This window comes from Furipterus horrens, unplaced genomic scaffold (genome assembly GCF_987537825.1).
Source record: "Furipterus horrens unplaced genomic scaffold, mFurHor1.1.pri manual_scaffold_5, whole genome shotgun sequence".
In the NCBI taxonomy this organism is placed as follows: domain Eukaryota; kingdom Metazoa; phylum Chordata; class Mammalia; order Chiroptera; family Furipteridae; genus Furipterus; species Furipterus horrens.
This window is the reverse complement of record NW_028327175.1, coordinates 166,475,174-166,499,511: the sequence shown is the minus strand read 5'-3', so window position 1 is coordinate 166,499,511 and position 24,338 is coordinate 166,475,174. Positions and strand designations below refer to the sequence as shown.

Here is a 24,338-nt window from a genome sequence, read left to right as displayed (position 1 = left end):
TGCTAAACTTCACATGGATCATCTAATCAATCCAGAAACAACAGAAAACAAAGGTACTATTATAACCCTAGTTTACAAATGAGAAATTTAGATTCAAAAGAGTTAGGTAACTTATCTGAGGTCACAGAAGAGGCAGAGCCAGGATTTGTACCCAGGCAGGTTGACTCTGGAGCCTTTATGATTTCCCCCTATGTTATGAAGTTTCCTTTCACACTAGAATGAATGTTTGTCAAAGGAAGAGTTGGGACTAAGTCTTCCAGACCCAAAAAAGGCACCATCAGGATATTTCCAGCAGAGCCCTTCAGAGCCTCATGGGCCAAAATGCAGAGAGGCAGGCAAAGTATACAGAACAATTCCCTGCAGGATCTCTGCAAACAATAAACCCTCAACCATGGACCTTTGGTCACAGCAGCTACCAGGAGAGATTAGGTTCTAAACCCTGAAGCAGTGCAGTCTCCCTTAGTGGACCCTTTTCCCCCCTCCTCTAAGACCGCTAAGGGCCAGGGCCTCACCAGATAGCCTTCAGCTTCACCTTCCAACTCTTCCCCAGACTCATTCAGGATTGCAGGAGCTACACCAAAGAATGGGAAGGTCTAGAAGCAAACAAGAGACAGGACCCAAGGAGAGAAATGAGGCAGTTCTGACTCAACTCTACCTCTCCCAAGGAGATGCAGAGCCCCACATTAATCACACATCTCAGTCTAGTCCCCACCCCTCTACTTAGGCCAAATGCCCCAAGACTCTATCCTTGCCTAGCCCAAGACCAGCCAAGGGAGCCTCACTCACAGCAGAACCAGGCTTCATGGGTGTTGCACCAGGGAGGGGTGTCAGCATATGGCCACCCTGTAGAAGTCAGAGATCAGGGGTTTGAGTCAGTCCTCCCACATTGTCCCTGAGCCCCAACCTTCTGTAACCCTTACTCACTGTCTCTGTCTGCCAGAAGGTGTCCACGACGGGGCAGCGCCGGGCACCTACTACCTGGTGGTACCACAGCCAGGCCTCAGGGTTGATGGGCTCACCTACTGTGCCTAACACCTGTAAGGATGCCCGGCTATGCCTTGGGCAGGGGAGTGGGGAAAGAGGACGGCTCTGAGTACCACTGGGAATCAGGAAGACACATCCAGGCTCTACTGCCCACCCACCCCCATTCCAGGCCAGAGAGATGGAACAGTGGCATGGAAACAACTGCACAAAGGCCAGTCGTTCTAAGGGACACCCATGGGGCAGCAGCTGGGGAGGGGTCTCACTTGGTGACAGGCTTATCTCCAAACTTCATGAGCAGGCGGATAGCTGTAGGTGCTGTGTAGAACTTGGTCACCTTGTACTTGTCCACAATGCTCCACATGCGGCTCACGTCCGGGTATGTGGGGATACCCTCAAACTAACCACATTGAAGGCTGGTCATTTCTGATCCTTCCCAATAATCCCTCCATCCCCCTACCATAGCCTCAGGCTCAGTAATGTACCCTTTCTGACAAACCCATGACTTCACTCCCTTACCAGATGAGCCAGAATTATGTAAGTCCTACTGCTTCTAGACCAAGTGGCCTTGGGAGGCAGTCATCCAGGATCACCTTTTCCATCCCCTAATTAAGGCAGGTAGCCATGGTACCCAGGTCCCTTCAGGGATTAGTAGGTGCTCAATAAATGTCAGTGGCTGATTGATCAAAAAGATTACACTGTTTCAGTGTAACTGATTTCAACACAGGAGGGGAAACATGTTAAGGTCAAATCCTAAACATCTGACAAAACAATAACCTTTCAAACAAACAAACAAACAATAACCTTTTATATTGACCTAGACTTATCATTGCAAAGCAGAACTGACAGTGTTCTTTGTTTAAACATCATTGACCGTGGTTTCATTAGGAAAGTTACTCATATTTAGTGTAAAAACTTTGGAAAGCAGAGGAACATATAAAGAAGAAAATTTAAGTGAACCATATTCCCAAGATCCAAAGACAAGACGTGGTTAATATTTTGGTATATTTCCTTCCATTTGAGTAGATAAATATGGAATCATCTAGTTTTATATCTTGATTTTTTAATTTATTTTCACAGTTAGTATTTTATCCAGAGCATTTAATCATGTCATATTCATGGGTATCAGGATTTACAAAGCCTCCATAGGACTTCATGAGACACCAGCATATGGCTGTTCTATAATCTACTTAATCATTGTCTTCGTGGGGTACTACACTAGTTAATTTTTTGTTGTAACAACAGTTAACCCTGCAATAAACAATATTGTACATAAATCTTTGAATAAGAAGCAACTTCTTGTCTTGAGGTAAATGTACTGGGTTTTTAACATTTTTCTTTCACTTGATACATATTGCCAGATCATCTCCCAGGAACAGTTGTACCAGTTACACTTCCACCACTGGTGTGTAAGTGCCATCTCATAATGCTATGATTATCATTTTCCCTAGGAGGCTCTTCAATTGTGTTTATGACAGTTTTGAAGTATATCAGATTTTAATTTATGTGTAATCATGTATGCCTATTTTCCTTTTCTTTTTTGTATTTCTAATCTTTATTGTATTTTATTCCATTACCATATAGTTCCCTTATACCACCCTCCCCCCAGCAATCACCACACTATTGTGCATGTCCATGAGTCCTTATTCCTTTTTGCTTAATCCTTTCACCCTCTAACTGCTCCCCCCCCCCACTACTAGCTGTCATCCTGCTTTCCATTTATGATTCTGTCCCCGTTTTCCTTGTTAGTTCAGTTTTTTCATTAGATTCCACATATGAGTGAAATCATATGGTATTTGTCTTTCTCTGAATGGCTGATTTCACTTAATATAATGTTCTCCAGGTCCATCTATACTGTTGCAAAGGGTAAATTTTTCTTCTTCTTTTTTTATGGCTGAATAGTATTCCATTGTATAAGTATCCCATAGCTGCTTTATCCACTCATCTATTGATGAACACTTGGGCTGCTTCCATATTTTGGCAACTGTAAGTCATGCTGCAATGAACACAGGGGTGCTTATGTTCTTTCAAATTAGTGTTTGGGGTTCCGTGGATACATTTCCAGAAGTGGTGCAGCCACTGTGGAAAGCAGTATGGAGATACTTCAAAAGATTAAAAATGGATCTGCCTTATGCCTATTTTGTGAACTCATCAATAGTTTTTATTCTTTAAAAGTGCTTACTGAACAAGAGAACTATCAGGTATCCTGAATCCAGTAAATATTCAGCTATATTTTTATGATGGTGGTTTGTGGCTACATTTCCCCCCTATTTATATTATTTATTTGCCTTTCCTCCCAGCTTTATTGAGATATAATTGACTTATAACTTTATGTAAGTTTAAGGTATACAAAGTAATCATTTGATATACGTATATATTGCGAAATTATTATTACAATAAGGTTAATTATACATCCATCACCTCACATAATTAACCTTTTTAAAGGGGTGAGAAATTTAAAATCTATTCTTTTAGCAGCTCTCAAGTACAGTAAGGTTAATTATAGTCACCATGCTGTACATTACATCCCCAGAACTTGTTCACTTTATGGCTGAAAGTTTGTATCTTTGACCTCCTTCACCCATTTCCCTGACTCCACTTGCACCTCCCACTTCTGCAACCACTGATCTGTTCTCTGTTTCTATGAGGTCAATATTTTTAGATTCACATGTAAGTGAATTTATACAGTGTTTGTATTTCTCTGACCTATTTTACTTAGCATAATGCTCTCAGGACTGACCCATGTTGTTGCAATGCAGAACTGCCTTCTTTTTATGACTGAATAATATTCCATTTTATTTATATACCACTGTTTCTTTATCCATTTATGTGTTAATGGATACATAGGTTGTTTCCTTGTCTTGGCTACTATAAATAATGATGCAGTGAACATGGGGGTGCAGAAAATAACTCTACAAGATAGTGATTTTGTTTCCTTAGGACATATATATGTGGAACTGCTGGATCATATGGTTGTTCTGCTTGTAATTTTTGAGGCATACTATACTGTTTTCCATAGTGGTTGCACCAATTTACACTCCCATCAATAGTGTACAAAGCTTTCCTTTTCTCCACTTGCTCACCAACACTTGTTATTTCTTATCTTTTTTACAATAGTCATTCTAACAGGAGTGAGGTGATATCTCATTATGATTATGATTTGCACTTCCCTGATGATTAGTGATGTTGAGCATTTTCTCCTGCACCTGTTGGCCATCTGTATGTCTATTGGAAAAACGGTTATTTGGTTTCTTTGCACATTTTGTTTAATGAAAAACATTTTTTTGCTATTGAGTTGTATGAATTTCATTTATTTTCTTTTTTAGAAACTTGAATATATTTCCACAGTAAAAATTATATGAAATAAATTTATAGAAAAGAATAAAAGTCCATCAGAATTCTATCATCAAGTAAAATTTTGAAGTACTGAATACAGTTGAGGGCTGTACTTTTAACATGAATTTTAGATATTATTTTTGGATCCTGCTTTTTTTTGAATATTTTAATATTATATAATTGCTACCATGGCAGTAATAGTCTCTGGAAGCATAATATTAATATCTGTATGATGTAAGTCATGTAGGCCTATCACTATTTATTTAATCATTCCTATAATATTGAAAAAATTTTCCAGATAGCCAGTTTCCCCTAAATAGTATGTTGAATAAATATACCTTCTCCATGGTGTGTGATGCTTTTCTTATCATATTAGGAATGGATCAGCAAACTTTGAAAAAAGAAAATACCAGATGATAAATATTTCAGGCTTTTGAGAGATGCCTGTTAGTAAATAAATGGGCTTGTCTGGCTCCCAATAAAACTTTAAGAAAAAAAAAGCGGCAAGTCAGATTTGGCCCAAGGGCCAAATTTACCATCTTCTGCTTTATGTAAGGTCTCATAACTACTAGGCTATAGTTGTAACTAATTCATTCTGGTTGAGTGACCTTCCAATTGTTAATATTTAGTTATGAAATCTTTAACATTTATTATAATACCTGGAAGAACAATTTCATAAACTGTTTCCATAGGAAATTTAATATGATTATATCAAGTTTTTTAAAAGTTCAGCTGAATCTATAATAGGCATTTATCAAACTTAAAAATTTTACTAGAAAAATATTACATTATAATGTCCCGTTTACATGTTAAGGAACATGGAATTTCTCTTTTTTTTTCCTCAAAAGATCTTCTCTGTCTTTCTGTAGGCTATCATTATTTTGCTTTGTGCTAAAAAGCGGTAGCTATTCTTCCTCATGTCTAGTGACTGAGGTATTAAAGAGAGTTTCCAGAATAGTGGTGTTATTCTCAGACATATATGTCACTTTCTCTTTCTTATTTCTAATTTTATTTCTATTTTGTTGCCGTTATACCTGTCATAGGTTTGTTTACTTTATCTTTTCAAAGAATTATTTCTTGTCTCTTATCAATTCACAAAATATTCTCTTGCTGTTTTTTTTTTTTTCCTTAAGATTTTTATTTATTTATTTTTAGAGAGAGGGGATGGGAAGGAGAGAGGGAGAGAAACATGAATGTGTGGTTGCCTCTTGCGCGCCCCCAACTGGGGACGTGGCCCACAGCCCAGGCATGTATTCTGACTGGCAATTGAAGCAGCGACCCTTTAGTTTGCAGGGTGGTGCTCTATCTACTGGGCCACACCAGCCAGGGCCCTCTTGTTGTTTCATTAGTTGATGCTTTATTATTTCATCCTTCTGCTTTTTGTAGATAAAAAGAAATAATAAAAACTAATTCATTTAATGCTTAACATTATTTGTTGTAATTTTTCATATTTAATAAAATATTTAAAGATATGAATTTTTGGCTTTGGCTTCAACCTATGATATTTTAATATATTATTTTCAAACAATTTTCAAATTTTAACTATTCTATATTCTAAGTTTGATTTTCATCTTGATCTATAGTTATTTAGGACACTTTTTAGAAAAACTTGGAAGTGTTGGGATAGTTATTAATTTTTATTAATTTAAAAATATGTACTGTACAGCTTATACTACATCATGTATATTGAAATTTCATACTTTGGGCCATTGACCAATTTTTCATAATTATTGTTTGGAAGCTATCTAAAAATGTGACAAAGATTAGCACAAGTCTACTAAATCATGCTTATTATATCCTTAATTTAAAAAAATATTTTCATCTATTTAATCTGTGAGAACTAGAAACCCACTGATATTTCAAATATCACTTTCATATATCACACTCAGTCCATATTCACTTTACTGTAATTGCTTTCTATATTTCAGTTATATTATTTTTTCCATAAAGAAGTTCTATCTTTATTGTAAATTTTAACCATCAATATAAAGTTAACTCACTTAATGTAATATTTAACATTTTTTCATTGTATAATAATATACTTTTCTATACCTTTCGGTTGGTTATTTGTTTGTTGTGCCTGTTTGTCTCTAATAGTAGCAGCATTTGATTAGATTCTGGCTTTTGAACAAGTCTGAGAATCTTTGCCGCATTATAATTTAGCTTATTTATGTTTAGTTATATCACATATAATGTTATAATTTTGCATTGTTCTTTATGCATACTTCTATAATTAATTGTCTTTTATTATTCATCTTTGGGTATATGAACCATATTTTGTATGCTTATTTTTTTGTTGTTGATGTGTAAACTATCCATTCTATTTTGTACTGTAGTTAGTGGTTACTAGTCTATAAATATAATTGATATTATAATTTCTAAGTGTCAATATCTAGGAAAATATAGTAGCTCTTAATTCCTCCTTCTATAAGATTAGGAAATTTACATGTCCTTATATCTGTTCTTCTCTATCCTATATCATCTTTATGATTAAAAAATAATTTAATATTAATGTATTAACAGATAATTTTATGTTGCTTTTTTCTTTCAAGAATTACTTTTGACATTTGCATTCAGTTAACGGATTTTTACATTTCAAGTCTCAATATATTTCACTAGTACTGTTTACCAGAAAGTTGATTTTTATTTCTGAATACTTTTTTTTAATGAAGTAAATTAATAAATGCTTAGGTACTTGGAGATTCAAAATTATTTCTATTGCCTTCACAAATGATTAACAATTTAACCGCATTTAGAATTTTCAAAATAATTATGTCTTTTCAAAACCCCATTGACATTGATCTTAAGTTTTCTAGGGAAGTCTCTGGCTAATATAATTTTGCACTTTAAAAAATACAGCATTTTATTAGGTTACTTTTTTCTTCATTTAGTAACTTAAATTCAAGTATTTACCTAGTACATTACAGGTATCAGTATGGCCTGGACCATTAAGTGCCTCATCCTTATTTATTCTGTACTCATTTGTTTCCTTGCTTGCTTGCTCATTTTTACCTGCTTGAATTTTATTTACAACTTTAACTTGTGAACAGTTACTATTTATCAATATAACATCTTTTTAAAAATCCCTATGCATTTCTATGTAGTTTAGGTGAACTTAGTTTTACTTGCATATTACTAAATTTGTGTGTGTGTGTGTGTTTGTGTGTGTGATTTTTCAATTCTACAACACATTGCTTCTATATTTATTGTGATAGGAACATTTAACATGATATCTAACCACTTAAATTTTTCATTGTACAGCACAGTATTGTTAATTACTGCTTGTTAACAGATAAATATATGGCCATTACAAGTTTAGTTACCTTTTAACTATTTTTTAACATCTTTATTGAAATATAATCAACATCATGCAATTCACCCAATTAAATGTACAATTTAATGGATTTTAGTATTATCACAGGTATGTACAATCATTACCAAAGTCACTTTTAGAACATTTCCTTTCCTTTAAAAAGAAACCCATACCCTTTATCTATCCCCCACTATCCCTCTCTCCCAACCCTAAGTCAATAATCTACTACCTATCTGCATAGATTTGCCTCTTCTGGACATTTTATATAAATGGAATCATATAATATGTATTCTTTTGTGACTTTTTTCATTTAGCATAAGAGTTTCAAGGTCCATCTGTGTTGGAGCATGTATCAGAACTTCATTCCTTTTTATGACCAAACAATATTCATGCATGGACATATATTTTGTTTATGCTTTCACTACTTCATAGACATTTGGATAATTTTCACTTTTTGGCTATTATGGATAATGCTGCTATAAACATCCACATACAAATTTCATATGAATGTATGTTCTCATTTGTCTTGGGTATAAACCAAGGAGTGAAATTGGTGGGTTATATGGTAACTCTGTGTTTAACCATACAAGGAACTTCCAGACTGTTTTCCAAAAGGGCCACATCATTTTATATTCCTACCAGCAGTCCATTAGTGTTCAATTTCTCCACATCCTCACCTACTCTTAATATCATCTGTCTTCTTGATAATATAGTGTGGAATGGTATCTCATGTTTCTGACTTGCATTTTTTAATGACTAGTGATGAGCATCTTTTTATTTGTTTGTTGAGCATATGTATATCATTTTTGGGAGAAATGTTTGTTTAAGTTTTGTCCATTAAAAAAAGGGGGGAAGTAATTTGTCTTTATGTTGTTGAATTGTACAATTTAAAAATAAATATTTTGGACATTAGACCCTTATCAGATATATGATTTGCAAGTATTTTCTCTCATTCTGTAGGTTTTCCTTTTATCCTCTGGATAGGGTCTTTTGATGCACAAATACTTTTTATTTTGAAGTTCAATTGATTTTTTTCCCTGATACTGTACATGTCATATCAAATAATCCACTTTTAAAAATATATTTTTATTGTTCTATTACAGTTGTCCCAATTTTTCCCCTTTCTCTCCACTGCCTCCCACCCTGCTCCCATGTCAGTCCCCACCCTGTTGTCCATGTCCATAGGTCATTTATACATGTTCCTTGACAATTCTGATCACTATCAAGGCTATTCCTTGTTTCCATGTCTCTGGTTCTATTTTGCTCATTTGTTTGTTTTGTCCATTAGGTTCCTCTTATAGGTGAGATCACATGGTACATATTTGTCTTTCACCGCCTGGCTTATTTGACTTAGCATAATACTCTCCAGTTCTATCCATCCTGTCATGAAAGGCAGGAGTTCCTTCTTCCTTTCTGATGCATAGTATTCCACTATGTAAGTGTACCAAAGTTTTTGATTCACTCATTTGCTGATAGGCACTTAGGCTGTTTCTAGCACTTGGCTATTGTAAAACAGTGCTGCTATGTACATAGGAGTGCATAGGACCTTTTGAGTTGGTGTTTCAGGATTCATAGGTTATAATCCCAGCAGTGGAATTGCTGTATCAAAAGACAGTTCCAATTTTAGTTTTTGAGGAAATTCCATGCTGTTTTCCACGGTGGCTGCACCTGTCTGCATTTTCACCAATAGTCCACTAGGGTTCCCTTATCTCCACATCCTTGCCAGCACTTGTTTGCTGATTTGTTAATGATGGCCATTCTGACCTATGTGAGGTAGTATCTCATTGTGGTTTTAATTTGCATCTCTCTGATGCTAGTGATGTTGAGCATCTTTTCACATATCTATGGGCCATCTGAATGTCCTCCTGGGAGAAGTGTCTATTCAGATCCTTTGCCCATTTTTTAATTGGATGGTTTGCCTTCCTGGTGGTGAGTTATATGAGTTCTTTATAGATTTTGGAGATTAAACCCTTGTCTGAAGTATCATTAGCAAATATGTTTTCCCATGTGGTTGGTTCCCTTTTCGTTTTGATGGCACTTTCCTTAGCCATGAAGATGCTCTTTAATTTGATGTAGTCCCATTTGTTCATTTTTTCCTTTTTTTTTTCTTGCCCTAGAGGATATATTGGTGAAAATATTGCTGTGTGGGATATATAAAATTTTACTGCATATGTTTTCTTCTAGGACTTTTATGATGTCACAGCTTATGTTTAAGTGTTTTATCTATTTTGAGTTTATTCTGGTGTATCATGTAACTTGGTGGTCTAGTTTCATTTTTTTGTATATACCATTCCAGTTCTCCCAACACCATCTGTTGAAGAGGCTATTTTTACTTTATTGTATGCTCATGTCCCCTTTGTCAAGTATTATTGGCCATTAGAGGCTTGGGTTTATTTCTGGGCTCTCCATTCTATTCCATTGATTTATGTGTCTGTTCGTACACCAGTACCAGACTGCTTTGATTACAGTGACCTTGTAATATAGTTTGATATCAGGCATTGTGATCCCTCCTATTTTGTTCTTCTTTCTCAAGATTACTGAGGCTATTCAGAGTTGTTTATGGTTCTAAATCTGTGAATTATGTTACTGGTATTTTAATAGGATTTGCATTGAATCTATAGATGGCTTTGGGTAGAATGGAATTAATGATGTTAATTCTTCCAATCCATGAGCACAGTATATGCTTCCATTTATTTGTATTTGCCTTAATTTCTTTCTTCAGTGTTCTGTAGTTTTCCAAGTACAGGTCTTTTATCTCCTTGGTTAAGTTTATTCCTAGGTATTTTATTTTTCTTGTTGCTATAGGAAATGGGGTTTCTTTTCCTAATTTCTCTTTCTGATATTTCATTGTTGGTGTATAAGAGCGCCTTTGATTCTGATTATTGACTTTGTATTCTGCTATTTTGCCAGATTTACTTATTAGGTCAAGTAGTTTTTTGGTGGAGACTCTAGGGTTTTCTATGTACACTATCTTGTCATCTTCAGGTAATGACAGTTTTACTTCCTCCTTTCCAATTTGGATGCCTTTTATTTCTTTTTCTTGTCTGATGACTGTGACTATAACTTCCAGTACTTTGTTGAATAAATGTCGTGAAAGCAGACACCCTTCTCTAGTTCCTAATCTTAGGGGGAAAGCTTTTAGTGTTTTCCCATTGAGTATGATGTTAGGTGTAGGTTTCTTGTGTGTGCCCTTTATTATGTTGAGTTATGCTCTGTCTATTCCCACTTTGCTGAGAGTATTTTTCTTAAATGGGTACTGTACTTTATCAAATGCTTTTTCAGCATTTATTGATATGATCATGTGATCTTTGCCTTTCATTTTGTTTATGTGATGTATTACTTTTATTGATTTGTGAATATTCTGCCATCCTTGCATCCCTTGAATGAATCCCACTTGATCATGGTGTATGAATTTGTAAAATATTGCTGGATCTGGTTTGCCAATGTTTTGTTGAGGATTTTATCATCTATGTTCATTAATGATATTGGCCTGTAGTTTTCCTCTTTGTTATATTTTTACTTGGTTTTGGAATTAGTATAATACTGGCCTTATAGAAAGTGTTTGGGAGTCTTCCCTCTTCTTGAATTTTCTGTAATAGTTTGAGAAGGATAGTGTTAGTTCTTTGCATATTTGGTAAAATTTGCCTGTGAAGTTATCTGGTCCAAGGCTTTTGTGTTCCAGGAGTTTTTTTTATTATTGCTTCAATTTCACTAGTTGTTATCAGTCTATTCAGGCTTTCTGGTTCTCCTTGCTTCAGTTTTCGAAGGTTATATGTTTCTAGAAATTTGTCCATTTTGCCCAGGTTGTCCAATTTCTTGGTATATAATTGTTTGTAATAATTTCTTACAATCCTTTTCATTCCTGTGATTGTGATTTCTCCTCTTTTGTTTCTGATTTTATCGATTTGGGTCCTCTTTTTTTCTTGATGAGTCTGGTTAAAAGCTTTTCAGTTTTGTTTATCTTTTCAAGCAACCAGCTCCTGGATTTATTCATCATTTGAATTATTCTTTTAGTCTCTCTGTCATTTAATTCTGCTCTGATTGTTATTACTTCCTTCCTTCTTTGCTCTGGACTTTGTTTGTTGTAGAACCTGTTTGAAACAGTAATGATAGAAAACTTCCCTATCTTGATAAGAGGAAAAGTCACATAAGTCCCGTAAGCACAGAGGGTCCCAATCAAATGACCCCAAAGAAGCCCACTCCAAGACACATCATAATTAAAATGGCAAAATTTAAAGACAAAGAGAGAATCTTAAAGGCAGCAAGGGAGAAACAGCTAGTAATATACAAGGGAGCTCTGATAAGGCTATCAGCTGATTACTCAAAAGAAACACTACAAGCCAGAAAGGAATGGCAAAAATTTTTCAAGCAATGAAAGCAAAGGCCTGTAACCAAGACTACTCTACCCAGCCAGGCTCTCATTTCAAATGGAAGACGAAATTAGGAGTTTCCCAGACAAAAAAAAAAAAAAAAGGCTAATTGAAAGTATCTCCACCAAACCAGTATTGCAAGACATGCTAAAGGGACTGCTCTAAGAAAATGAAGAAAAAGAGAAAGAGAGAGAGAGAGAAAGGGACACAAAAGGGAATAAACTGCAATGAATAAGTACCCATCAATAATAACCTTAAATGTAAATGGATTAAATGCTCCAATCAAAAGACATAGGGTAGCTGAATGGAAAAGAAAACATGACCCATGTATATGCTGGAGATCCACTTCAGAACAAAAGATCTACACACACTCAAAGTGAAGGGATGGAAAAAATTATTTCAAGCAGACAGACATGAAAAAAAGCTAGGGTAGCAATACTTATATAAGAGAAACTAGGTTTCAAAACAAAGACCATAAAAAGAGATAAAGAAGGACACTACATAATACTTCAGAGAATAATCTATCAAGAAGGTGTAACCCTTGTAAACATATATGCACCCAACGTAGGAGCACCCAAGTATATAAGGAAAATATTGGAGGATTTCAAGAAAGATATCAACAGCAACACACTCATAGTTGGAGATTTTTACACTCCATTGTCAACAATGGACAGATCTTGCAAGCAAAGAACTAGTATATTGTGGCACTGAACAACACACTAGATCAAATAGACTCACCCCAAGGAAGCAAAATACACATTATTTCCCAATGCACATGGAACATTTTCAAGGATATACCACATCATAAGACACAAAACAAGCCATGACAAATTCAAGGAAATTGAAATCATATCAAGCATCTCAAATCACAGTGGATTGAAACTGTTAACCAACCTCAAGGAAAAAACTCAAAAACATTCAAATTCATGGAGACTGAATAATATGCTATTAAATAACAAATGGGTTAACAACAAGATCAAGGAGGAAATCAAAAAGTTTCTGTAAACAAATGAAAATGAACGTGCAATAGCCTAAAACCTATGGGACACAGCGAAGGCATCCCTGAGAGGGAAGTTCATAGCAAAACAAGCCTACCTAAAAAAAATAAAGAAAAATCTCAGATAATCTATTTTCAAATCAAAGGTGATAAAGATTCACTCCTGTGTTTTTTTCTAAGGGTCTTATAGTTTTATCTCTTATATTTAGATGTGTGATCTATCTTGAGTTAATTTTTGCACATGGTGTGAGGCAGGAATGAATCCAACCTTATTCTTCTGCACCAGTTGTTGTAGCACTATTTGTTTAAGAGGTTATATTCTTTCCCCAGAATGGTCTTGACATCCTTGTTCAAAATCACTTGACCTTAAGTGTATGAGTTTATTTCTGGATTCTCAATTCCATTACAGTGGTCCAAATGCTATCTGCATGCCAATATCACACTGTCTTGATTAAGTAACTTTGTAGTGTGTTTTAGAATTCGAAAGTATGTGGCCTCCAATTTTTCTTTTTCAAGATTGTCTTGGCTTTGTGGTCTCTTGCAATTTCATATGAATTTTAGAATCAGCTTATCCATTTCTGCAAAAACAGTATTTGAGATTTTGATAGAGAGTGCCTTGAATATTTAGTTTGTTTTGAGGAATATTGCCATCTTAATTATATTAAGTCCTTTACATTTACTTAGATCTTCTTTAAATTTTTTCAGCATATTTTAGTTTTCTGAGTGCCAGTCTTGTACCTCCTTGGTTAATACTTATTACTAAGTATTTTATTCTTTGTAATGTTTTTTAAGTGGGATTGTTTTCTTAATTTCATTCTTGTACTGTTTATTGAAAATACACAGATACACAAATGATTTTTGTATATCGATTCTGTATCTTGCAAAGTTGCTGAACTCATTCATTACCTATAATATTATTTTAGTGGATTCCCTAGGATTTATATACAGGGTGGGGGAAAAGTAGGTTTGCAGAGTTTTGTATGGGAAAAGACATGCATGTTATGATTATTACAATAGCTCTATTAATTCTGTGTTTTGAGTATTCACAACTGTAAACCTACTTTTGCCTCACCCTGTATATTCAAGATTATGTTCTCAGAGAATAGAGACCATTGTACTTATTCCTTTCTGATACTGATGACTTATATTTCTTTCTAGCTTGGCTGGAACCTCCAGTGCTATGTGAAATAGAAGTGGTGAAAGCCATTTTTTCCCTCTTGTTCCTGATCTTAAGGGGAAAGCATTAAGTATTTCAACATTAAGTTTGATATTAGCTGTGTGTTCTTTCTGCATGTCCTTTATCAGATTGAGGAAGTTCCCTTCTATTCCTAGTTTGTTGAGTGTTTGTCATGGAAAGTTACTAGACTCTTTTAACTCTTTCTTACCACATCCATTTTAGTTTCAATATCTTACATAAACATTGGATAAATTGTAGGAAGTAAGCTCTCTTATCATCTAATTCTTGACCTGTTAAAGACACTCTCTATATATTTTAAATTATTATGATTCAAAATGAAAATTTTCTTTTACTTCTAATTTTGATTGATTTCTTTTATATTTTAAACACTGTGGTTCCCTTTAAAAAATACTTACACTTGCTTTTTGGCTTTCATTTTTCCCTTCTCTACATTTGAACAAAGAGAGGTCATAGGTGTTCTGCTCTCCATCATGTGTGCTGTTACACTCCCCCATCAATCTTGAGCTAGAAGGGTGATTTCAATGCAGAGGCTCTTGCCAAACTTCTGTTTCCAGCACCCACTCATTTAATGTACTGCAGGGCTAAGGAAGGGTCTTCTGCTTCCAACGATAGTCTCTCTGACAGCAGGGAAGAGAAATTACCTTGAAAAATTTTGGAAATGTTTGTATATGTGTCCTGAGCCAACCTCAACTAGAGAGCACCTCTGGGAGCTTGTCCCACTGCTGCAGCCACATTCCAGGCAGAGTTCCCCATGACCCTTGCTGTGCCATTCCCAAGCCTCAGTAGGGTATTAGATTAGAGGCAGACTGACAAGTGCAGATTCAAGGATGAAATGAATGGCCCTGCTTCCCACCCCACTTCCCACCCCCTACCAAAATGTAGAAGATTTTTGTAAACAGAAGGTTGGGAATGAGCTGACTGTTCTTGTCATCATCAAAAGCCCCAGTCTCTGATATTAGGCCACAAGTATTTATCAGTGTTTCCTGTGCACACTTTTCTAAGTGCCTTGCATGCATTAGGTATACAGGCCTTATAATCACTGTATTATTACATTTCACAAATCATGAAATTGAGGCACAGAAATGATAATAACTTTCTAAGGTCATGCAGCTACTGAGTGTGAGATCAGCATTAAACCGTTCTCCTTTAACCACTCTGTATCTGTCTGTATTTACCTATCGTATCTGTCTATCTATCATCAGTCTACTTATCTGTCCAATCAGATAATAGAAACATTTCCTCCTTTACTCATCCTTGTTCTTCTGCCTCTGCCCTGCACAGCTGAGCTCTGATAGAAGATACATTCTCCTTAGGATCAGACTTGTTCTGAATAACACTTCTTGGAATTTTGTATCATGTGGGTATTTTTGTGACTGTTACAATGAGGAAAATGAACTCAGCCCCACTAGCTCTCATATGAACTAGTCCTCATGGAATTCTTTGCATATAAACTTGATCGTAACGACTGCGCTTATTTTACCGATGAGAAAATCAAAGCCCAGAATGATTAGGCAACGTCCCCATGACAGAGACATAGTGGTGGCCAAGCAGGATGAGAACCTATCCTTACCTGGTTTGTTCCCCACTCAATTTAGTCAGAAAAACTAAGAAACTGCTGAAATAAAAATGAAGCTGTCTTTCCTAGCCTACTCCCAAAGGTCCATACAGCCTCAAAAGTCACAGGCAGTATTTGGTTGGGTTTTAGTTACCCTGTTTGATTTCTTCTTACATGGGAGAATGGAATGCAGACCCTTAACTGAGATTTTTTTTCAAATTAGGCTGGGTAACAGATGTCTTTTTGAGCTCTTTCATTTGACATGCTATTAATATTATTAAAACTCCCGTTGTTTTACTCTTGACAAACCTATTTATTATGCGCTGGACATGAGACAAATGTACACATAGAGGAAGCTTCCCTAATAAGTTGGATTTGCCTCAAACTACTGAGGCTGTGTAAAAAAACAAAACCAAAAGTGCACACACCAGGACATGCACCTCGTCGCAAATTTCTCTGGCATATTTAATTGACTTCTGGGTTAGACTGTATCAAAGCATGTGATAAGTTGTTGAGCATGTGGCCTTAATGATACACTTGGTATCTCCGTCCAACACAGAAGTTTTGCCATTGGGGGGAGGTGGCTTCCAGGCACATGAGTGACAGGGCCTCAGGGGCAGCCCTGTTTGGGCCAGCAGCCTGAGCAGGCTTCATTTTATTACACATGTAAGCAGTATGTATATCCCTGGTAATATCAGTTATGGTAAACACCAACCATTTAGACTTTAGCTCTTTAATAAAAATCCTCTGAATTGGTTTTTAAAAGTCAGGCTCTTATGGCAGAACCAAGTAGGAGAGAAAAGAATGGAATAATTGGAGGCTGCTGTCTTTTCACTTCCCACATAAAATTATTTGAAGAGACAGGTCAGAACTTTAAACAGGATTATTAAAAAATGTTGTAATTTGGATGTCGGTTGTTGTGACTTTAGGGTGTGTGCTTAAAGGACTTCCCCCCATCTCTCTCTCTGTCTCTTCCCAGACATACTTCAATGACAATATCCTTACCCTGATACGGACCCTGGTGACCGGAGGAGCCACACCAGAACTCGAGGCTCTGATTGCTGAAGAGAATGCTCTTCGTGGGGGCTACAGCACCCCCCAGACACTGGCCAATAGGGACCGCTGCCGCGTGGCCCAGTTGGCACTGCTGGATGGGCCCTTTGCGGACTTGGGGGTGAGTGAACCGCATAGAGGTCACCTGAGCCTGCTGTTTGGTAATACCTTGATCCGAATGAACTGGGTGCCAGACAGTGGCAAACTAAGCATCTGTCTTTTCTACCTTCTAAAGTAAATAACTATAACAGGTCATGTTTACAGTTTACTGCATATCAGGTATGTGGTTTTACATGTAACCATTCATTTTGATCCTCATGGCAACCATTTGACGTAGGTTCTATTATCAGACAATCTAAGGATAGTGAGGCTCAGAGAGACTGAAGGCTGGCTCTATCAGGAATTTGCATCAGGAACCCTGGCTTCAGAGCCTGTGGCTTACTTGCCCCTCCTTAGATATCTTCTACCAACAGGTGGGAGATAGAAGGTGATTCCAACTTGCAGTCAAATCTGGGAACACTTCCTACAGGGTCTTAGAAAAGTCCAGGGCTACTTAATCCCAAATGCACATTAATAGACCATAAGGAGCTTTTACAAGCCACTGATGGCCATGCACAGCCCCCAGGTTTCTGAGTTTTTGTATCTGGATAGAACCCAGGCATTCGTGGTTTCCAAAATACACCAGTAAGTATGTGCATCCACTGGTACTGGCCAAACAATAACATCTCATGCAGCTCCTTTAATGTCTCTAATTCCAGATCCAGGTCTTCTAATTTCTGAGGCTGGAGTCGGTCACTCTCCTCTGTGTTTCCCTGGTGCCAATGTGACCAATGCCTCCCTTTGAGTTCTATGCAGCAGCCTGATTCAAGCACTTTGGCAGATGTATGCAGTCTTGACCGTTATTCCCAGCCCTACTCCAGGGATGTGATCAAGGGGTGGAGTCACAGGTCTTGGGAACCAATCAGCCCATCACAAAAACAATAGTATTGCTCGTGGAAAGGGGTACTTTCTCCATTTCTTTCAAAGCTCTGATACTAACTTGCACCATATTTTAGTTTGGTTATGGGCAGGGATGTATATTATACTGGGCTTTTTGAAAGACAGCTTTCATAACTAGTGACTCTTTTAACTATCATTTACTTAATGATATATTTGTAAAGGACCAAGATTGGAAATAATGGTAAGATTTGGCTCTGTTTGTGTCCTCTAATATGATGCCTATATGGAAATCCCAATGACAGGAAAGACAAATGCAGTCACTTTATTCCCAGTGAAGTCATTCTTCAGTGCCCTTCCTATAACGCCTACCTGAAGCCACCTGGCTGCCTGAAGCCAGCATTTCCAAGTGAATGAATTTGCTTTCACATTCCACATCAGGCTCCAGACCCTTGGAAGGTGATTGTGAACTGATTAGAACTGTGAATTCCAGCTATTCAGCCTGCAGACCTCTAGCTCCTGGGGAAACATGTTCTCTTCCACTCTTGCCATCTCTGAGGTCTGTAAATTGTGCTTTTCACACAGTTCTTACCTGAAAGAGTCTGTCACCATAGTACCTGGTGGGGTCTTTTCTTCTTGCAGTGATTTTCATTATCACTCAAGCAGTTTTGACAACACAGTCAGATCACAGTGATTACAGCCAAGCTGGGGCTAAGCATAATCACCATTTTGTGGAGCTGATTTCTGCTTAGCTGAACCTACATCTGAGACCTTCAGGCTTTACACCCTCACTTAAAGTGAGGGAGAGGCGCGGTCTCCTCAGAGCCCGCATTGCCACAGATGGAACGCCGGAGAGAACCAGGGGAAAACCTCATTGTTATCTGATTCCAAAAAGTATTAGGTGTAGGCTGTTAACCACATTGACTTTTTCAGCCACAGTCTTTTGTTACAGACTCTCCTCTCCACCCCAAGAGACTCCCAAACAGGCCTTCGTGAAAAGGCCCATTTCCCCCTGGACCTCTACTTGCAAGCCAATAAAAATGATGTTTCTCTTTGTTTTTTCATTGTCTCCTAGGATGGTGGTTGTTATGGTGATCTGTTCTGCAAAGCTCTGAAAACGTATAATATGCTTTGTTTTGGAATTTACCGGCTGAGAGATGCTCACCTCAGCACCCCCAGCCAGTGCACGAAGAGGTGAGTATGTTCCCACTCTGCTCTCCTGCTGAAATGCGGCGATATAAGTGACGCTCCTGTCCCCCACAACCCACGATGAAGGCAAAAGCCTGTGTACCTGTTTTCAACATACAAATTACTCTGCTCACATTCAGTCCAACACTGAAGTATGGGAAACTTTAGCAAATGTAAAGACATTGTGGAAAGAATTCAAGTTTTATAGAATAGTTCTATCACCTAATTATAAACGTTTGAATAGAAGAATCTCCTCCAAACGTCAGCTATTGGGATAATTCTAATAAAGAAATATTTCATATTGCTAGTATTTAAGATAAATGATTCCTTTGCCATATCTTAGATGCTTATATTTTTACTTAATGTATTTTTACTTGACTCATTTACTTTTATGTATTTATTTAAGAAAATTATATATTATCACCTGAAGCAGAAACAATAACAATTTATGATGGCTAGTTGTATTGTTCTAATATGCATTAAGATAAATTCATAGCAGCCCCAAATTAAGAGTACATCCTAGAATTATTAAAGTCAGTATATGTACCTATACCCCAGGTAACAATGCTACAGAGTTGAGTGTTTCTCAGCCCTGCTTGAATATTAGAATCACTAGGGGTCCTTTTAAAAAAATACTCTGATTAGTCTGACTTAACTGGTCTGGAATGAAAATAGAATGTTTTAATGCCCAGGGATTACAGTATACAGCCAGAGCTGAGAATAATTGCTGTAGACCAGTGGGTTCTCAAAGTGTAGTGGGCATGAGAGTCACCGCAAAGCTTATTAAAACACAAACTACTGGACCTCATGCCCAGAGTGTCTGATTCTGTAGGGCTGGGGTGTGGTTGCTTAAGAATTTGCATTTTTTAAGAAGTTCCCAAGTGATGTTGATATCTCTCGCCTGAGGACCACACTTTTGAGATCCATTGCTGTAGATGAAACTGATTTTATTTTTAAGTCATGCCTAGTGTGAATCAGAGAAAGCCTGATCAAATTGAGAACAGTTAAAGCAGGACTGACTCATAGGCAAGCAGGTATTTTATGTTCTTCCATTTAGTGAAATGCGCATCTAAGTTGATTTTTGAATGGTAAAGAGTGAGGAAGGACTAAGAAGGTGCTAGATTATGGGGGAAAAAAAAAAAGATCCCATGACATGTGCCTAGGATTGTCAGAGCATTCTAGAATGAAAGACAATACAGTGCAGTCCATGAAACCTCCTGCATGCACTTGGGCTACTCAGGATCAGAAATGAACTTGACATTGTATCGAAAGGGGCATGTTGATCATAGGTGGCACAGTTTGATTTTACTGTTACCAGCACTGATTCAGCATCTTGGATGTAAGGGCTCATGGCTGGCCTCCTCTGTTGAGCTAAACAAAGAAAGATTTCATTCAACGTGGGAGATCACTTTTAAGGCCTTGGGCCAGCTAATAAATCCATCTTCCAGATCTCCCGGTAGACCTGAGGAACCAGGCAGTTCCTGGTGATTTAGAGAGAGGTGAAATTTCCACCCAGTCATCCTCATTCTGTGACCTCTTTGTTCTCCCCCGCCAGGTATGTCATCACCAACCCCCCATATGAGTTTGAGCTCGTGCCGACGGACCTGATCTTCTGCTTAATGCAGTTTGACCACAACGCCGGCCAGTCCCGGGCCAGCCTCTCCCATTCCTCCCACTCATCCCAGTCCTCCAGCAAGAAGAGCTCCTCTGTTCACTCCATCCCATCCACAGCAAACCGACCGAACCGGCCCAAGTCCCGGGAGTCCCGAGACAAACAGAAGTACGTGCAGGAAGAGCGGCTCTGATATGTGTATCCACTGCCACCATGTGTGAAACTGTATCTGCCACTCATTTCCCCAGTGGGTGTTTCCAACAGTAACTTTCCCCATTTTCCCCTGTAGTCTCCCCTTTTTTTACACATATTTGCATATGTATGATAGTGTGCATGTGGTTGTCATTTTTATTTCACCACCATAAAACCCTTGAGCACAACAGCAACTAAGCAGAAGGACCAAAAGTTGTTTATGATTCTGGGGGGAAAGTAACCCAGAGGCATGCTCCAGACATAAATAGCTCACTGCGGGAACGAGGTCACAGATTAGAAGAGTGCTTGCGACCCATGTCAGTTAGGCAAAGCAAGTTGACCTAGTTAATTTAGTTGATGTAGAAGAAAAGTTCGTTCTGATTTTTCAGGATTATCAGGGTGCTTTGGGTTTTGATTTTGTTGCTGTTTTCCTTTCTTTTTTATATACACACAGTAATATATACACACATGTTTATTTGCAACAAGCAACCAATAAGGAACAAAAACATATTAAATGTTTCCACTCTCTGGGCCGAAGGATAGCGAAGCTTTTGAAAAGCTTTCGCCATGTGTGTAGATGATGATTAAGCACCTGCTTGTTGTAAGAGAAAAACTGAGATGTTTTTTAGCTACTAACCAAGGGCTATAGTCCCAGAGCTGGCTTCCTTTGGGAGTTCAGATGAACATTTCTACCCTTGCTGTGGAGGAAAGAATAGTATTCCATTCGTGGATATATCAAATTCTAGTCATTTAATTTAAGTGCAAAGAGGTTTGATTGCATATTAAATTGTTATTCTGTCTCCTTACACTGCCATATGAATAGCTATTTTTTTTCTTTCACTTTTGACATTTGGGATGAAAAGCCATATGTATCATAAATATCAAGATGTAAGTCATTAAAAACTGCCTTTCTGGGACTTTTACATCTTTTAAAAGGTGAATTACTTACCTTATGTACAGAATAAATAATGCTCAGGAAGAGCATGTATTTTTCCACACATTCTCAGGGGACCTTTTACTCCCCTCTGTTTGATTAGTTAGGGCCCCCATACCAGGTAGGAGCAAGGGGCCATGGTGCAGTGAGAGGAAGATAAACCCAGCAGCAGATCCTTTTTTTTTTTAGAAGCCGACGTGCTAAACAGATCAGAATGTGGGGGGATCAAGCCACAGTTGACCCAACAAAGACAGAAGCCAGCTACCACTTTAAACTGTTGGTGCCGCTGCACAAGGCTGGTGATCCCAAAGCAGAAAGCTGGTGGGCAAATTCCTCCTCATCGATTTCTCTATCACAGCCAATTCACATAGGCAGGTGAAGGACAGTCCCCGAGAACTGCTCCTTGTCATTTTGAGATGGGGAGAAAAGAAGAGTATAACAGTGAGCCAAACATATTTTGGTATAATTATTTTGTTTTCTTTCTTTTTATCAGTTAGTAAGCATGAGAGGAAGGGTAGAAATATATCCTTTTTTTCAATATACAATTGTCAGATGCTTTATGCATGCAAATCATGCTTTAGACAGTGTAGTAGTTGTTAAAAATAGGCCCATTCCACCTTAACCAAATTCTTATACAGATGGACTAGCCCTGGGCTGGTATATGCATATTTGAAATGTTTACTTAAAAAAAAATCCATTCAATAGAATAGGGGTGGAGGGGAGAAGAAGAATGTCACAGCTGTACCATGTCTAAAAGGGTGTTTTTATGGTGAATGGTTTGGGTTTAGATTTTGGATCCCCTGTCCCCCCAAGCATGATAGTTTTGGAGATTTGCTTGCTGTGTGAATTGACAAGCACTTTTACTGACAAAATGGTGAGGCTTAGTCAGAACCTCTACCCCCACACCAAAGACAGGGCCATGCATTAGTCAAACCAGTAAAGGGGTGGAGAATAATTGTATACACGTACATTGAAAAGCCCTATGAGTGGGAGTTTTTTTTTTCAGATTATTTTTGTCCCTATATATTGATTTATATATTATGCATAACTACCTGTCTTTTTATATATATAACTATATAAATATCTATATATACACACATACACGTATAGATGTGTGTGTGTGTGTGTGTGTGTGTGTGTGTGTGTGTGTGTAGGTGTGTATATACACCTACACACACACACACACACACATATCCCTAGTTTTGGACCATGAAGAGTTCTTCATGCATTGTTTGCAAAGGAGATTATAAAGTTATGCCCTCAGAACATTTATAACTATAAGAATGTGCCAGTTAAAGTGCTCAACAGGAAATATGACAGTTTAAAAGCATTGTAAAACTCACATAGCTTACTTCTCTCTCTAAAGTGCAACAAGGATGAATAGAATGGGCCAAGGTATGACAATTAATGGTTCTGCATGACCTAGCCACTGCTGGGGGTTTTCTTCTATAACGTTGTCCTTGTGAAAACTTTTGTGAAATTAAAAAAAAAAAAAAAAAGGAGTTACAAATTTTATTCTGTTATTGGTTTGTTTATTTTTATTTATCTTGTTCTGTTTGTGGTTTTATTTATTTTGTTTTGCTTTTTTTCCCACCCCATTTCTCCTCCCTCCTTCCCCCTTCCTTCTCTTCCCTCCTCCACTTTCTAAATTGCTCAGCGCAATGAGGCTGTGCTGCTGCTACTGCTAGATCCCTTAGAGTTTGTTTCAGTGTTCTTGGGTTTGGGGTTGGGTAATTTGGGGGGAACTTCTCTCCATCTGGCTTGCCTTTAAATCTGCACGTGGCCTCCCTGCCCACCTTGGTACCTTGCTCCAAGTTCAAAAGCATTTTCCCACCAAGATACCCAGCTTCCTCCACTCCTCCCCCCATTACCAGAACCCCAACCTGGTCCCCCATCAGTCTGTCCACATCTCTGTGTTTATATTGACAAGACCCATTAAATCAAGTGATGACACCAGGTGATAAACTTTTCCGGAAAATATTTGCAGCTATTCCATTTGGCAAACATGCTTTTCAGTTAATATTTCATCCTCCTTTTGATTGAAAATGGGAGGGTTATTAATACCAAAAGCATTGGTCTCCTTTATGTTTGATCGGTATGACCAAAAATTAAAACTCTTCAGCTGTATATATCAAATCAATAGCTCACACCCAGTTATCTGGGGACTAACAATCCAGTCTCTGTGTTACCCAGGTCTCTCCTGCCACCTGCCTTTCATACATTTGTTAAATCCCAACCAGAGATTGGGCAGATAGAGAGAAGTGAATTCAAAATTCGTTTTATATACAATCCATTAGCAGCTGTGATGAGATGATATTGTGATGGGAACAGAATGGGACCAGACTGTGACATGAACTGAAATTTTGGGATTTTTCCTGGACTTCAGGGCACACCATTGAGAGCTGACTATACTTGGGTAATGATATATTCAATGATGAAACAGGTATTATTATCGCTTCTATTTTATTAGCCAAAACTACTACTTTATGCTTTCCTTGATAGAGCAAAGAGTCTTTTCCATTGTTTTCTGTGTGAAGCCAAACTTCCCATTCCTCTTTCAGGTTCTCCTAGGGAGAAGGCATACAGGTTTTATGTCTCCCCTTTCCCCCTCCCCACCAAAAAAAAACGAACAACAACAACAACAACAACAACAAAAAAAAAAAAACAGAAACA

General features: G+C 37.5%; 2 protein-coding genes across 15 annotated transcripts in view; one reads left to right on the top strand and one right to left on the bottom strand.

Annotated features, from left to right (window-relative positions):
• Window positions 1-24,338, top strand: part of KCNMA1 (potassium calcium-activated channel subfamily M alpha 1) — a 725,195-nt gene that overhangs the window by 694,763 nt on the left and 6,094 nt on the right. For 9 of the 14 annotated variants that reach the window (XM_090278264.1, XM_090278263.1, XM_090278274.1 and 6 more), the window contains 3 exons: window positions 16,730-16,924; window positions 18,815-18,933; window positions 20,483-20,707. In XM_090278264.1, coding sequence (XP_090134390.1) covers window positions 16,730-16,924; window positions 18,815-18,933; window positions 20,483-20,707 — 539 coding nt within the window. Of the gene's footprint in view, window positions 1-16,729; window positions 16,925-18,814; window positions 18,934-20,482; window positions 20,708-23,031; window positions 23,061-24,338 lie in introns of all 14 variants that reach the window. The other 5 variants (XM_090278265.1, XM_090278262.1, XM_090278261.1 and 2 more) reach the window with 1 other exon arrangement.
• On the bottom strand, window positions 390-1,608 carry LOC150010331 (acetyl-coenzyme A synthetase, cytoplasmic-like). Its single transcript, XM_090279488.1, has 4 exons — window positions 1,248-1,608; window positions 925-1,057; window positions 787-843; window positions 390-593 (listed from the first exon to the last, which is right to left on the bottom strand). Exons 1-4 carry the CDS (start codon window positions 1,343-1,345, stop codon window positions 426-428), a joined length of 456 nt encoding a protein of 151 aa, XP_090135614.1. The 5' UTR covers window positions 1,346-1,608; the 3' UTR covers window positions 390-425.